Genomic DNA, 16,907 nt, shown 5'->3' with positions numbered 1-16,907 from the left:
CCCTGAATCATAATTTCTTTCTCAAACCCCAATGATATATGGAGTCTATCTCAGTGCTCTGACCCAAGAGCCAGTACAGTATATCCTTCCTGAGATATTGTGCTGAAAAGTGAACATAGGTTTTCTGTTCTGACAAAGGGTCATGTTGACCTAAATTATTAATGTTGTTTTTCATCTACAGGTGCTACCTGACCTACTGAGTACTTACACCATTTTTAAAAAAATATTTGTCCAGGCATGATTGGGCAAGATTTTGAATTTCCTGGGGCATTTCCAGTTACACTGATCTCAAATCTTTTCCCATAGCACAACAGATAAACCTTTTTACTTCCTTGGTCAAAGGCCATGATATTCAGGTCCTGGTGAATGGAGTGACTCTATCAGATCTTGATGTGATGTGTGGTTTGAGGTTACTCTCTCTAAATATAAATATGTGAAGAGAAAAATGTTAGTAAAGACAAATGCAAGTCCTTTACAACCAGAAGCAGATGAAATTATGATGAGCCACAAAGAAATGGCTGAAGAATTGAACGCGTACTTTGATTCTGTGTTCACAAAAGAGGACACAAATAACTTCCCATAAATATTAGGGAACCAAGGGTCTAGTGAGGGAGAAGAGTTGAAGGAAATCAGTATTAGAAAGAAAATAGTGCTCGGGAAATTAATGGGTCTGTCAAATTACCAGGGCATTATATATACATCCCAGAGTACTAAGGGAAGTGGCACTGGAAATAATGGATGTTTGAGCAGTTAACTCCCAAAATTCTATAGACTCTGGAGCATTTCCCACAGATTGGAAGGCAGAAAATGTAACCCCACTATTTAAAAAGGGAGAGAGAAAGAACATGGAGAATTACAGACCAATTAACCTAACACCAGTGGGGAAAATGTTAAGAGTCTACTATAAAACAAGTGTGACAACAAAACAGTTGGAAAGCATTAACAAGATTGTGCAAAGCCAGCATGGGTTTATGAAAGGCTAATCATGTTTAAGAAATCTAATGGAGATTTTTGAGGATTTAACGAGAAGAATATATAAGGGAGAACAAGTGGATATAGTGCACTTAAATTTTTAGAAGGCTTTTGATAAGATCTCTTACTGGACAAGTTAGAACATATGGGATAGCAGTAATATAATGGCAATGGTTGAGAGTTGGTTAAGACAGGAAACACAGCATGGGTATAAGTGAGTCTTTTTCCAAGTGCCTAATGGTATACAACAAGAATCAGTGCTTGGGCCCCAGCTATTTATAATGTTTATAATTGACCTGGATGAGAAAAGCAAAGTCAATATTTCCAAGTCTGCTGACAATACAGAATTGTGCATTGTGAGGAGAATGTAAAGAGGCTTCAAGGTGATTTAGACAAGTTGAGTGAGTGGGAAATCACCTGACAAATGCAGTATAAGGTGGCTAAATGTGAATTTATATATTTTAGTGTGAAAACAGAAAGTAAGAGTACTATTTAAATGGTGAAATATCAGGAAATGTAAACTATATAGGGACCTGGGTGCCCTTATGCACCAGTCAATGAAAGTAGATAGGCAGGTGCAGCAAGCAGTTATGAGGGCAAATGGTTTATTGGCTTTCATTGCAAGAGGATTTGAGTTCAGAAGTAGGGGTACCTTACTGCAATTGTAGATAACAAATAGTAATGGGAGCATCACCGACTCCTGAGGCACTCCACTATTCACAGGCCCCTAGTCCAACAAGCATCCTTCCACTATTACCCTCTGCTTCCAACCATCAAGCCAATTGTGTATCCAATTTGCCAGCTTCCCCTGGATTCCAAGCAATGTAACCTTCCAGAGCAGCCTACCTGTAAGAACTTCATCAAAAGCCTTACTGAAGTCCATATAGTCAGGCAGCATCCATGGAGCAGGAGAATCGATGTTTCAGGCATAAGCCTTTCATCAGGAAGCTGTGCTTTTCCAGCACTACACTCTCGACTCTCATCTCCAGTCCTCACTTTCTCCATATAGACTATGTTTACTGCCCTGTCCTCGTCAACCTTCTGGGTCACTTAATCGAAGAACTCTAACAAATTTGTGAGGCATTATCCCCCATGCACAAAACCCTGTCTTACCCAATGCTTGGATATCTTATCTCAGAATCTTCTCAAGTAATGTACTTATCACAGATGTTAGGCTTCCTGGTCTGTAGTTCCTAGGTGTTTCTTTGCAGCCCTTCTTGAATAAGGGCACAACATTTACTGCCCTCCAATCTTCCAGGATCTCACCTGTGGCTAACGATTATGCAAAAATATCAGTCAGGTACCCTGCAATTTCTTCTCTTGCAGTGTTCTTAGATATATTTGGTCAGGACCACGAGATTTATCCATCTTTATACATTCCAATATGTCCAACACCACCCCTACTGTGAAATGGACTGTCCTCAAAATATCATCTCTAACTTCCCGAAGTCTTCATGTCTTTCTCCGTGGTAAACACAGAGAAGGCATATTCATTGAGAATATCGCCCATCTCCTGCGGTCCCATACACATCTGTCATTGAGGGGGCCTATTCTCTTTCTCGTTATTATTTTTCCTTGAATATCCTTGAAGAACCTATTTGGATTCACCCTAATCTTCTCAGCTAAGGCTATCTCGTGCCCCTTTTTTGCCCTCCTGATTTCATTCTTCAATAAACTCCTGTATCCCCCAGATACCTCCAGGGATTCCCTTGATCCTAGCTGCCTGTACCTGTACCCCCTCCTAAGGGGAAAAAGCAAGAGAAACGGTAGTGACAGATACAGTTCCAAATTTATAAGATATTCAGACAATTACACGAATAGGAAAGGTTTAGAGAGATACGGGCCAAACACAGGCAAGTGGGACTAATTTAGTTTGGGAAACTTGATCAACATGGATGAGTTGGACCAAAGGGTCTGCTTCCAAACAATATGACTCTATGATATTGAAAAGAGAAATCACACAACACCAGGTCATAGTCCAACAGGTTTATTTGGAAGTATTAGCTTTCGAAGCGCTGCTCCTTCATCGGGTAGCTGTGGAGCAGGATCATAAGACACAGAATTTAATTTAGTTCTTCCAAACAACCCTGTTGGACAGTAACCTGGGTGTTGTGTGATTTTTAACCTTCCCCACATCACTGAAATAGAAGATCACCCTTTGCTATATTGATTAGCAAAGCAGGCTCACAGGACCTCCACTGAATTTCCTTTAAAAGGAGTTGACAGAGAGACTGGGTGAAACAAACCTTTCTCTCAGTTGAGGTTTGCTGTGTGTAAATCCATCCCTGACCTGCAAAAGGAGGGGCTCCGGGAGTTTCTAAAGCCCACACCGAGCGCTCCGATCCGTCTCCAGCACTCGCACAATACGCATGCTCCATTTGCAGCCTGCACTCTGATTGGTTGGTTGAAGGACCCTATTGATACCTGCCCGTTCCCCTTTCCCTATTGGTCTGACTCCGCCGTCAATCACCCTGGCGCTAGCGCGTGTGCGGAAATTGTCTGACGCGTTAATCCAGAGGGCGCAGGCGTGGTCATCATCTTGACAGGAGCTGGGAGGGATAGGAATAATTAGGTTCCAGAAACAAATCTGATTGTCTGTAGTTGCTCAAATTTGTTAAACTGAGAAGAATTGTCCGACAGTTTATTTGTTTTGAGAGAGTTTTTCCTGAGTTAATTGGATGTGGTTATCTCTGGTCAGGCCTGTGTTTAGTTGTCCATCCCTCAGTGTCCAGAAGGTGGTGAAACCACCCACTTTGTGGGTCTGGAGTCACATGTAGACCAGATTGGCAAAAGATGGCAGATTTCCATCCCTAAAGGACATTAGTGCATCTGATGTGATTTTACAACAGTTGACAGAGGTTAGGCCAGCTTGGTATTGAATCAAAATTTCACTGCCTGTTCTAGTGGGAATTGAACCCATGTTTCCAGAACATTAGCTTGCTCAGTGACATTACAACAACGCCTTTGCTTCCTTTGAAGGCAATTCTTCCAAATTTGGGAGTACAAGAGGAAAACAATGATGCAGAGGCACTGCAATTGTCTGTTTGGAATATCCATTCTGCACCGACAGATGACTTTGTAATCTCCTTTCTCTTCCCCACTCCATAGAGTCTTGGGAGAGGATTTACATATGGAAGGAAACCTAATGTCTACATGAGTTCTGTGTTTGGATGAGGCTTACATCAATCATCCACTATGGAGAGACCCGAGGACACCATGGAAAAACCGTGGAAATGTGGAGACTGTGGGAAGGGATTCAATTACCCATCCCAGCTGGAAATTCATTGGCGCAGTCACTGGAGAGAGGCTATTTAGCTGTTCTATATGTGGGAAAGGTTTCACAGTATTATCTAGTCTTCAGAAACACATACTTATTCACACTGAGGAGAAGCCATTCAGCTGCAGTTCCTGTGGAAAGCGTTTCAGGCAGTCAGCCAACCTCACTGCACACCAACGTGTTCACACTGGGGAGAGGCCATTCACCTGTTCTGTTTGTGGGAAACAATTTACTCGTTCATCAAATTTGCTGAGACACCAGCGTGTTCACACTGGAGAGAAATCATTTACCTGCTCTGAGTGTGGGAAAGCGTTCACTCAGTCCCACAATTTGCTGATCCATCAACGCACTCATACTGGTGAGAGACCGTTCACCTGCTCTGAGTGTGGTAAAGGATTCATGCAGTCCTCCATCCTACTGACACATCAGAGAGTTCACACAAAGGAGAAACCATTCACCTGCTTAGAGTGTGACAAGAGATTCACTCAGTTTTCCCAACTGCTGAGACACCAGCGAGTTCATACTGGAAAGAGACAATTCACCTGCTCCTCATGTGGCAAGGGATTTACTCTGTCAATCAGTCTGCAAATACATCAGTGGGCTCACACTGGAGAGAGACCATTCACTTGCCCTGTATGTGGGAAAGGATTTTCACAAACCTCTGATGTGCTAAAACACCAACAAATTCACACTGAGGAGAGGCCGTTTACCTGCACTTCCTGTGGAAAGAGGTTCAGCTCTTCATCCTACCTCAGTGTGCACAAGCGCGTTCACACTGGGGCAAGACCGTTCACCTGCTCTGACTGTGGGAAGGGATTTACTCGATCATCTAACCTGAAGACACACCAGCAAATTCACACTGAGGAGAAGCCATTCAGCTGCACCTCCTGTGGAAAAAGGTTCAGATCTTCATCCTACCTCGGTGTGCACAAGCGAGTTCACACTGGTGAGAGGCCGTTCACCTGCTCTGAGTGCGGGAAGGTATTCACTAGGTTATCTTACCTGTTGACGCACCAGCGGGTTCATACTGGGGAGAGACCATTCACTTGCTGTGAGTGTGAGAAGGGATTTATTCAGTTATCCCACCTGCAGACACACCAGCAAGTTCACACTGGAGAGAGGCCGTTCACCTGCAAGTGTGGAAAGGCGTTTACTCAGTCATCCCACCTGCTGAGACACCAGCGAGGTCACAAGTGACTGAATGTATTGGTTTCTGCTGTTATTGTCACTGTTCAATACATCCTGGACGTTCATTCTGACCACTGGTGTTTGTTTCTGCTGATGTTAACCAGCCCTCTAACTGGACTGGAGTTCAATATTCAGGATCTATGCCTTGTCGGATGTTGCAGTGTCCCTTTAAAAACTGTTGTTTGTGATCATTCCCCAACCTCAGGGACACTCAGCAGAAATTATGTCACAGCAATATTCTGAACTTTTAATCTTAAATTGATTTCACCATGAACTTCACAATGTGTCTGAGAGATTCTGCCGAATAGAATTAGAATGTGCTACAAATCCTTGCTGACAATTCTAACCACCTTGCACATTTCAACTGTTGGTCTCCTCCCATTATCCACCAGAAAGAAAGTGAATGGGAATTGGAGAATTGAGAATCTCCAAATGTTCACTCTTACACCTGATCGAGAAACCACATGAAAGTGGAGACAAATTTAGTTCCAGTAATATTCTGTGAGAATATTCTAATAACTTTAATACAGTGATAACATTTTTAGAAATGTATTGGTAATTACATGTTCGGTCATTGTCTTGTGAAGAAAGCTTCCATAGCAGTTTGCTGTCTGACAGATGCAGGGCAGGCTTGTTCTGTCTGTCCAGGATGTGACTGCAGTACAGGCCCTGAAACGAGACATTTCCAACTCCTATAGAGTTGGAGTTTAGGACTGTGTAAAGGCATAAACACATTCTCGAGGAAAAATCTTTCAAAATGATCCAAACTGGCTTTAACTCAACACGTACATTCTGGCTCACAGGAGACACTGCCACCAGCTACATAGAGCAGCAGTCTTTCTGCACCATCTGGCGGTTTGTCCTCCAGGACTGGTAAAACCATTCTCATCTGTGACAGGTCATGTTTTGCCTCTCACATTAAACTGTTGATTCTTAATAAACCACTTTTGAATCATTCATGAGATCAATCCCTCTTCTTGGGGAACCAGAGGCTCCTAGATCTTAAATTTTACAAGCTGTTTTAGGAATGGGATCGCAGTGGTGGAGGAATAACAGTCTGAGTTCAATACAGGTGAAGAGGTTCCAAGTGAGACCAGGAGCGCACAGAGACATTGAAATATTACAGGAAATGACTGAGAGTCTGAGAGAGAAAGCAGGCTGGTTATGATGGAATCTGGGGATTGTTGAAGAGTGCACCAGAAGTTGCGAGTATATAAACTTTCCAAAAGTGTTCAGGATGTTCCCAACTATCAGTTGCATTCTAGCATAACTCAATGCTATTCTAGTTTTCAGTTTCAGCGAAGAATGATTTCTTTCTTTCTAATAGGATCCCTGCAGTGTGGAAATAGGCCACTTGACCCATTGCATCCACACCACCCCTCCACAGAGCATCCCACCCAGACCCAACCCATCTCTCTAAACCTGCATTTCCTATGGCTAATCCACCTAGCCTGCACATTCCTGGGCACTATGGGCAATTTAGCTTAGCCAATCCATTCACCCGGCACATCTTTGGACTGTGGGAGGAAACTGAAGCACCCAGAGGAAACCCATCACTGGCAATGGGAAAATGTGCAAACTCCACACAGTCACCCAGGGTGAAATAGAACCTGGCACCCTGGCACTGTGAGGCAGCAGTGCTAACCACTGAGCCACCGTGCCACCAATTACTGCCTTACTCCAATTTAACCTTACTGACTACAATCTAAAACCTTTACTTCTCAAGCTTCAGGTCCAGTTTATTTTAGCATAGAGTGTATTGACCTCAATAACATGTGAGAGTGCATACAATATTTGACAATCTGACACACAAGGTCCTTCACCTCTGCCAACACCATTGATATATTCATGGTTATGTATCAACTGTACAAAACGTTAGTTCGGCCACATTTGGAATATTCCATGCAGTTCTGGTTGCTACACTACCAGAAGGACGTGGATGCTTTGGAGTGGGTGTAGAGTAGGGTTAATATGATATTGCCTGCTCTGGAGGGTTTTTGTTATGAGGAGCAGTTGGATTTATCTCGGATTGGAAAGATGGAGGCTGAGGGGCATCCCCATAGAGATCCACAAAGGGAGGAGAGTCATAAATAGAGTGGATAATCAAAGGCTTTTTCCCAGGATGGAAAGGTCAACTACAAGAGGGCACAGGTTGAAGGTGAGGCGGGAAAGCTTAGGGGTGAAGTGCTTGGAAAACGTCTCACCCGGAAGGTGGTGGGTGCCTGGAATGCATTGCCAGTGGAGGTGGTGGAAGCAGGCACCTCAGCATGGTTTAAGATCTATCATGATAGACGCTTGAATGTGAGGCAAACAGAGGGATAGATACTGCGTAAGAGTAATAAGTAGCAGGTCTAAATAAGGAATAGGAATTGGCACAGGTTTGTCTCTGTGCTGTGTTGTATTGTTGTCTTGTCATCAGTCCAAGCCTCCGATTACATAAAGAGCAGGCTGTATAAATACAACAAGCTGTATTAACTCCTCATCCCCATATCACAGGGATAGAGAGCGGCAAGGCCATAGGGAGACACAGCCTGAACTTTATTAACCCCTCATTACCCACATCATAGGAATGGGAAGGGGCAAAGCAATGTAGGCATAAAGTCTGAGCTGTTTTAAGCTCTCTGTTCCCCTCATTAAAATGATAGGAAAGAATGGGGCTATGGAAAGAAACAGTCTGAGCTTTTTTAACCTCTTCACTCCCAACATCCCAGTGTTAAGAAGGAGTGAGGCCATGGAGAGATACATGTTGAGCTGTGTTGACCCTGCTGTCCCCTGCCTCACAGGGTTAAGGAAGTGGATATACACCCTGACCTGCATTAACCCCTTTACTCTCTGCATCTTGGAGATGGGGAGATGCAAAACCAGTTTGGGGGAGGAGGCAGGATTTGAAAAGAAGGATGCAAATTATAAACTGAGACTTTATCAAGGAATGGTTGGTTACTCAGTTGGCTAAATGGCTGGTTTGTGATACAGAGTGACAGCAACAGCATGGGTTCAATTCCTGTGCTGGCCGAAGAAACCTTGAAGGACTCTTTCCCTTGCCTGAGGCATGGTGACCCTCCAGCTAAACCATCTCCAGTTGCCTCTATCTCTGAGAGCAGCCCTTAAGGGGACTTACCTTAAATGGATGGCATGATGGCTCAGTGGTTAGCACTCCTACCTCGCGGGACCCAGGTTCAATTCCTGCCTCAGGTGGCTGTCTGCGTGGGTTTCCTCCGGTTTCCTCCCACAGTCTAAAGATGTGCAGGTTAGGTGAATTGGCCATGCTAAATTGCCCATAGTGTTAGGTGCATTAGTCAGAGGGAAATGGGTCTGGGTGGGTACTCTTCAGAGGGTTGGTGTGGACTTGTTGGGCCGAAAGGCCTGTCCCCACACTATAGGGAATCTAATCTAATCTACTTGACCAGAAATCAGCAAGCACAGGGGATGAATGGGATTTGATGTTAGAAGGCAAAATGGGCAGCAGAGATTTGGATGATCTCACATCTTTGGGGTGGGGTGAATGTGAGAGGCTGGTTGAGAATATGTTGGAATCGTTAAGTTTGAAGGTAACACAAACATGAATGAGATGTTTCAGCAGCAGATGAGCTGGAATCAGGTGCAGAAAAGCAACGTTATCACAGAAGTGTTTTAGCACAGAAGGAGGCCATCTGACACATTTTCCCAGCATCGTTAAATGAGCACAGTTAGCTAGTGCCAATCTCCTGCTTTATCTCCGTACCCTTGCATGTTATTCACGTACATGCACAGTCACTTGCTACTATCAATTCTAGTGCCAGTTTCTTCTCTTAAGTATTTTGTGAGCTCTTGTCTTCTCTTCTAATCTCCCTTAGTTCCCTCACCCCTACCAAATTACTTTAAAGCCTTCCAGATAGTGCTTTCTAAAATGCCCTGCAAGTAACTCAGTCCTATATTTATTTAGCTGCAACCCGTCTGACTTGTGCAGCTGCCATCACCCCCAAAAGCCAGTCCCAGTGTCCCAGGAATCTAAAATGCACTCTCCTGTGCCATCCTTCTGGCCATGCATTCATCTTCCTTATCCTCCTATTGCTGTGCTCCCCCTTCCTACCCAACTCATTGGTACCAACATGGATCATGACCTCTGACTGCTTATCCTCTCCTAAAAGAATGCTCAGTAGCTGCTCTGAGACCCTGGAACCAGGCAACATACCATCCTGGAGTCACACTTACAGCCACATAAACACCTGTCTGTCCCCTAATGGAGGTACAATATATAATATGGAGATCAAAATGTGTTAAGTATTTAAATGGAAAAAGACTGCAGGAAGCTGCAGCAAAGAGGGATTTGAGAATCCTCAAGCCATAGATCACAAAACCTTCAGCAGTTAATAGGGAAGGTAAATGGAAAGTTGGCCTTTATTGCAAAGAGAATGGAGTGAAGGGGAGGTTTTGCAAAAACTATATAAGGCAATAGTCAGACCACAGATGGAATACTGTGAACAGTTTGGGCATCTTATTTAAAGAAAGGTATACTGGCATTGACAGCAGTCTGGAGAAGGTGCACTGGGCATGGAGTGACTATCTTATGCGAAGAGTTGAGGAGGTGGGGTGTGTACTCATTGGAATTGACGAGGGAATGTAACTGAAACCTCAGGGGACTTCACAGGGTTGTTGGTGAAAGGATTTTTCCCCTTATTAGACAGTCTCAGATCAGAGGACAGAATCTCTGAATAAGTCAGCTGTTTAAAACAGAGATGAGGAGGTTTTTCTCTCAGACTCATGAGTTTGTAGAATATTTTACTGCAGAGGGCTGTACAGGCTCACTCATTAAGGCTGAGATGGGCAGTTTTTAAATCAATAAGGAAATCAAAGCTTATGGGGTAAAGACAGGAAAGTGGAGTTGAGGATTATCTGATCAGATGTGATCTAATTGAATAGCAGAGCAGACTCAGAATCATACAGCATAGAAACACACTCTTCGGTCCAACCAATCCAGGCCAATCATAATCCCAAACTAAAGTAGTCCCACCTGCCTGCACTTGACTCATATCCCTCCAAACATTTCTTATTCCTGTACTTATTCAGATATCTTTTGAATGTTCTAGCTGTACCCACATCCACCACTTTCTTTGCAAGTTCATTCCACATGCGAATCACTCTGTGTAAAAAAAATTGCCCATGTCTTCCCTAAAGCTTCTCATCTCACCTTAAAGATATGCCCCCTAGTTTTGAAATGCCACATCCTAGGGAAAAGACACCAGCTATCCACCTTACCTATACCCCTTGTGATTTTATAAACCTCTATAGTCACCCCTCAACCTCCTATGCTCCAGTGAAAAAGGTCCCAACCTATACTTATAACTCAAACCCTCCATTTCCAGCAACGTTCTGGTAAATCTTAATTTGATGAATGGCCTGCTTCTTTCCTATTTCTTATGGTGTTAATGATGATGTGGACAAATGTTCAGAAACTCATCTTAAATTAGAATTAGGTTTTATATGTATTAAAGTACAGGAGTACAGTACATTGTGAGCTCAAACATGGCACCAGTACTAAATGTTGTCCAACCTCAAACAGTCCCAAGGGAAAGGAATGGATTCAGTAGTTGGGGAATAGAATTTGCAGTGGCAACCAAAGACAATGGCTTGGTCTTCCTGATTTTCAGTCAGAGGAAATTTCTGCTCATTGGTAGCAGATGTGGGATGAACTGTCTGATAATTTAATAACGGTAGAGGAATTGAGAGGGGTAGAGCGAGGTGGTTTTGATCTTCACGTGAAAACTGCATAGTGCTTTTGGTTGATGCCAGCTTGTAGACATTAGATTAGATTCCCTACAGTGTGGAAACAGGCCATTTTGTCCAACAAGTCCACACCGAGCCTCCAAAGAGTAACCTACCCATTCCCCTAAATTTACCCCTAACTAAGGCACCTAACACTATGGACAATTTAGCATGGTCAATTCATCTGACCTGCACATCTTTGGATTGTGGGAAGAATCTGAAACACCCAGAGGAAACCCACGCAGACATGGGGAGAACGTGCAAACTCCATACAGATAGTCACCCGAGGCTGGAATTGAACGCAGGTCCCTGGTGCTGTGAAGCAGCAGTGCTAACCACTGAGCCACTGTGCTACCCACAAGAGAGAAATAGGAGAGGCCAAAGATAGATCTTTGGGGATTGTCAAGTCCAAGGAAAAGAAGGGAAGGCTGGAGATGGGACAGTGAAGGTAGGTTTCAGGGTTATATTTCTGAGGACAGTTGATGACATTGGATCCAAAGGAGAGAGGACAGAAATAATACAGACAGGACAACGAAAATTATCTGTAAACATGGAAAACCTGATGGTGGCAGTTTCGTGGGAATAAGACCAACTGGTCTCATGAACAAGCTGAGCTCTGACAGGACAGGACTCGTCAAGACAGGAGACAGACAGAAACTAAAGAAAGATGCAAGATCAGGACTTGGATGAAAAGGAACTTCAGAGAGAGTTTGACCCAGTGCACGTGGAGGGGAGGGAAGGGACAAAGGCAGCTGATCAGATTCTCTCATCCTTGGTAACAAAGAAGCTCTTGTTGGTGGAAGTGAGGATGTAGGGGGAGAGGGAGAGTCCTTCAACAATAAATGACCAGTATCAGAGATATTAAAAAGACAAAACAGTTATATGTTTCACACAAAACTAATTTATTTCACTTTATCCAGAACACTAACAGCAGGAACTGTTAAACATCCACAGAAATACACCCCAATTAACATGGTTCAGGTGTGACTAACAGCCAAACCCAATCACGGTAGTTACTTGTGAACTCGCTTATGCCTCAATAGATGGGAAGACTGAGTGAATCTTTTCCCACATTCAGAGCAGGTGAATGGCTTTTCCCCAGTGTGAATACGCTTGTGTTTTAGTAGATTGGACAAATGATTAAATCTCTTCCCACAGTTGGAGCAGCTGAGCGGCCTCTCCCCAGTGTGAATTCGCTGGTGTACAGTGAGTTGAGATGATTTCCTGAACCCAGTCCCACAGTGAGAGCATCTGAACGGTCTCTCGTCAGTGTGAACGCGTTGATGGGTTACCAGTTCCCCAGAAGTTTTAAAGCACTTCCCACAGTCTTGGCATTTAAAAGGTCTCTCGTCACTGTGAACCCGTTGATGAGACACCAGTTCCACAGAACTTTTAAAATGCTTCCCACAATGCAGGCATTCAAATGGTCTTTCATCACTGTGAACTCGCTGGTGTTTCAGCAAGTGCGATGACTGAGTGAATCCCTTTCCACACTCAGAGCAGGTGAATGGTCTCTCACCAGTGTGAACCCGCTGGTGTTTCAGCAGATCTGATAACTGAGAGCTTCCCTTCCCACATTCGGAGCAGGTGAAAGGTCTGTTCCCAGTGTGAACTCGCTGGTGTGCCATCAGGTGGGATGACTGAGTGAATCCTTTCCCACACTCTGTGCAGGTGAATGGCCTCTCCCCAGTGTGAGTTCTCTGATGACCCAAGAAGTTGGAAAACTGAGTGAATCCCTTCCCACACTCAGGACAGGTGAATGGCCTGTGGCCATTGTGATCACGCTGATGTTTGAGGAGGGTGGATGACTGAGTGAAGGCCTTCCCACACTGAGGACAGGTGAACGGTTTCTCCCCAGTGTGACTGCGCTGATGTGTCTCCAGGTCAGATGGGTAATTGAATCCCTTCCCACAGTCCTCACATTTCCACAGGTTCTCCCCAGTCTGACTGCACTTGTGTCTGGATAAACCAGATGATCGGCTGAAGTCTCGTCCACATACAGAACACGTGTACAGTTTCTCCCCAGTGCAAATGGTGCTTTTTCCTTCCATGTTCAAAATGCATTGATTTTCAGGTTACCAGAAAATAGAAGACTCTTATCAAATCCCATTGTGATGTTCAGTTTGAATTTCCTAATTGCAAATTGTCCTCTTCTGATGTCCTGTGAAATTGATTGAAAACAGGAAAAAGATAATGAGAGAGAAGCCCACAAAAAAAATTATTAAATTGAGCTGATTAAATATGGTAGTTTCTGAAACCACAACTAGAAAATGTAATACATAAAGGTTGGGACAACTATCGTAAGAAAATCATTGATTCACGAATGTCCTTCCAGCAAGAAACCCTGTCATTTGGTCTGGACTCACAGAAGACTTTTGCATCAATGGGTGGAGACAGAAAGAGTCAGAGATAATTGGGAAAAGCAGAAGATGAATAAGAGGGCTTTTATAAGCCAAACTCTCAACCTCCTAGAAGGACGAAGGCAGAAGGTTTATGTTAACTATATCATCACTAAATTTATCACAATGTTACACATTGTACAGATCTGTGTGACATCCAGTACAGTAGAAACAGAAATATTGGAAAGAATTAAGCCATTGTTTTCAGTCCCCACTATGAACTCCACTCCCTGATCACTGACTCTCCCTGGTATCTGCACGAGACTTAATTACACTATTCACAATCAGGCAAAATATTTCACCATAACGTGAGTTTTCAAAAAAAGAACTGTGGATGCTGTAAATCAGAAACAAAAACAGAAGTTGCTGGAAAAGCTCAGTATCTGTGAAGTGAAATTAGAGTTAACATTCTGAGGATGGGTATCTGGACCCAAACCCTTAACTCTGATTTAACTTCACAGATGCTGCCAAACCTGCTGAGCTTTTCCAGCAACATGTGTTTTTGTTTATGAGTTTTCAATAACAGGCTCACACCATCACCACCAATGTTCATGGTTCAAGGGATGAAGAATGTTATTGGCAAGATCTTGTCAGGTTGGAGAAAAGAAGATTGAGGGGGGCATTTGAAGGGTGTATCCAACTTTGGTTGTTCAGTATAAAGCAAATGAGGAATGTTCTTCCCATTACCTGATCATAAATAGGACAGAACTCCACAGAGGGACGTGAGGAAGAGGTTTGTTGGTGTGAGCGCTAACGACTAGGAAGTCGATGTTTACACTCAAAGGTGGATAATACCCAGGTTGTGGTGAATACACTGCCACTTAATTTCGATGTGCTGGGCGGTTTGAGTTTCCTGCCTTCAAATCCTCTGCAAATACCCTGCTGTCGCTGTTCATGTGGGTTGCAGATCTTTGGAGCAGGACCTACCATGGCTAGAGCGAACTGGGGTGCGGGATTTGCGTCCTTTCCCTTCCTTGTGTACCGCAGCGCTGCCTCACCAATCAGGCAACTGAGCCAGTCTCAGCTATTGTTCTGAGCTGATGCTCCCCAGTCATTGAGAACATCGCCCCCCTACAAAGATGGCGGTGAGGGTGCGACCAGCCCTCAATGCCCCTAATAAAGATGGCGGCCGGCAACCGGGGACCTACGCTGGTAGCTGCGGCCCATTTCAATGCACACCAGGAAAGGGGGAAAGAAATTCCTTATCGGGATTAGATGGAGACTTCCAAAACACATTTACGAATCACGCCCGAGTGCCCACTGGATTCATCGCTCGTTCCACCCCGCCGTATTCTTACCGTTTGCGGATCCGAGAAACAAAGAACTACCGCTATTGCCCATTCTGCGCATGCTTAGGTGCTGCGACTGCGCACCGCTTTCCCATTGTGTGAATACGGCGTATTCACCACCGCGGAGGCTGCTGGGTACTACCTTCGCCATTGGCGGCTCTGTTTTTTTTTGTGGTTATTTGATTGTTTTTTTTAGTTATGGAGTAGGAACAGGAGTCGGAGAATCGAATCATAAAATTAGAAAGTAACATTTTATCAGAATAAAAAGTGGAGGATAAGCCCTTCATCAGAAATTCCTGATGAAGAGCTTATGCTCGAAACGTCGTCTCTCCTGCTCCTCGGATGCTGCCTGACCTGCTCTGCTTTTCCAGCGCCACACTTTTTGATTCTGATCTCCAGCTTCTGAAGTCATTACTTTCTCCTAAAAATTGGAGTGTCTGTGTTAAGTGGTTCAGCATATTGCATAACATTTCAGTTACTGAAATGTGGGAACACGGTGTAACGTGCGCGTTACAAACAATTCAAGGGCTGACTTAAAGGAATGACAGGGCAGGCACGGCAAGTATTAAAAACAGAAAGAGCTGGAGAAACTCGGGTCTGGTAGCATCTGCGGACAACGAAACAGAGTTAACGTTTCAAGTCCAATATGACTTCGGAACTGAAAGGCGCTGAAAAATGGTGGCTTTTAAGTTTTTAACAAACGGATAGGAGGAACAAGCAGGACAAGTGGTGAAGATGCCCACAAACAAAAAGGTAAATGATGGTAATTAAATGCAGAATAGGTGTTAAAAGACAGTGTGAAAAGCAGAAAATGGATTGGCTGTGCTGACAGCAAATCAACGTGAACAAAACAGACGGACGAAGGGGAACGTGGTTTCAACGCAATGGAATCTGCTCTCTCTCCACAAATACTGCCAAATCCGCTGAGTTTCAGGTAGAGGGTGGTGCGTATATGGAATTAGCTGCCAGAAGAAGTGATGAAGTCTGGTACAATTACAACATTTTAAAAAGGCATCTGGATGGGTATATTAATAGGAAGAGTTTAGAGGGATATGGGCCAAATGCTGACAAATGGGGCTAGATATCAATTTTGAGTAAAAAAAATTTAGGGTTTGAGGCACCTTCTCCCATATCCTTACCCCCACCCCACAGATCAGGCCTTGTTATCACATGTCAGAGTCAAAAGGTGTGGCATTGGAAAACAGCGGCCGGTTAGATAGCATCTGAGGAGCAGGAGAGTCGACGTTTCAAGCATAAGCTCTTCGTCAGGAATGTGGGGAGGGAGCTGAGAGATAAATGGGAGGGGTTGGGGTTGGGGCTGGGGTTAAGGTAGCTAGGAATTTGATAGGTAGATGAAGGTATGGGTGATGATGGCAGGTTGGAATGAAGGAAGGAGCAGATAGGTGGAAAAGAAGATGGACAGGTAGGACAGTTCAAGAGGGCAGTGCTGAGTGGAGGGTTGGGTCTGGGATAAGGTGGGGAGAGGGGAAATGAGGAAACTGGTGAAATGGACATTGATCCCATGTGGTTGGAGGGTCCCAAGGTGAAAGATGATGTGTCCTTCTTCCAGACCAGGCAGCTTGAATTTGGCAGTGGAGAAGGCCCGGGACTTGCATGTTCTTGGCAGAGTAGTAGTGTGAGTTAAGTGTTCAGTAAGAGGGCGGTGAGGTTGATTGGTGCATTTGTCCTGGAAATGATCTCTGAAACATTCTGTAAGTTGGTGTCCTGTCTCGCCAACATGGTCTGCTAGCACACAGAGCCTATTGATAGCCACTAATTGTCCTAATTTGTAGTTATTCATTCTCCTAGAGTGATCACTTATCTGTCCAACTGATCTTCCTTTTCTTTGTGCTCTATCTCTGCCTATTGTTTATTCCTCTTCCCCCTACCCTTTCTTCTGCATAAAAACCAATGTTTTCTTAGCTACAATCAGTTTTGATCAGCTCAGACGAAGGGTCACCAGACTCAAAACGTTAACTCTAATTTCTCTCCACAGTTCTTACTGAGCTTTTCCAGAAATTTCTATTGTTAATCGATTTT

General features: G+C 44.1%; 2 protein-coding genes across 5 annotated transcripts in view; one reads left to right on the top strand and one right to left on the bottom strand.

The window, feature by feature from the left end:
* Positions 1–14,934, bottom strand: part of LOC140457213 (uncharacterized) — a 47,444-nt gene extending 32,510 nt beyond the window's left edge. Inside the window, exons 1-2 of one of the 4 annotated variants that reach the window (XM_072551307.1) lie at positions 12,197–13,248; positions 8,127–8,133 (exon numbers count right to left, since the gene is read on the bottom strand). In XM_072551307.1, coding sequence (XP_072407408.1) covers positions 8,127–8,133; positions 12,197–13,230 — 1,041 coding nt within the window. In that variant the 5' untranslated portion in view covers positions 13,231–13,248. Of the gene's footprint in view, positions 1–8,126; positions 8,134–12,069; positions 13,341–14,265; positions 14,623–14,876 lie in introns of those variants that run through there. The other 3 variants (XM_072551306.1, XM_072551305.1, XM_072551304.1) reach the window with 3 other exon arrangements.
* The window catches only part of LOC140457227 (uncharacterized), a 65,632-nt gene that overhangs the window by 9,218 nt on the left and 39,507 nt on the right, over positions 1–16,907 (top strand). Inside the window, 2 exon segments of the mRNA XM_072551363.1 lie at positions 4,081–4,268; positions 4,270–5,430. Of these exon segments, the coding sequence (XP_072407464.1) occupies positions 4,168–4,268; positions 4,270–5,430 (1,262 nt within the window). The 5' untranslated portion in view covers positions 4,081–4,167.

The sequence above is a fragment of the Chiloscyllium punctatum genome, chromosome 31 (assembly GCF_047496795.1).
Source record: "Chiloscyllium punctatum isolate Juve2018m chromosome 31, sChiPun1.3, whole genome shotgun sequence".
Lineage (NCBI taxonomy): Eukaryota > Metazoa > Chordata > Chondrichthyes > Orectolobiformes > Hemiscylliidae > Chiloscyllium > Chiloscyllium punctatum.
This window is presented reverse-complemented; position numbering and strand designations above follow the sequence as displayed.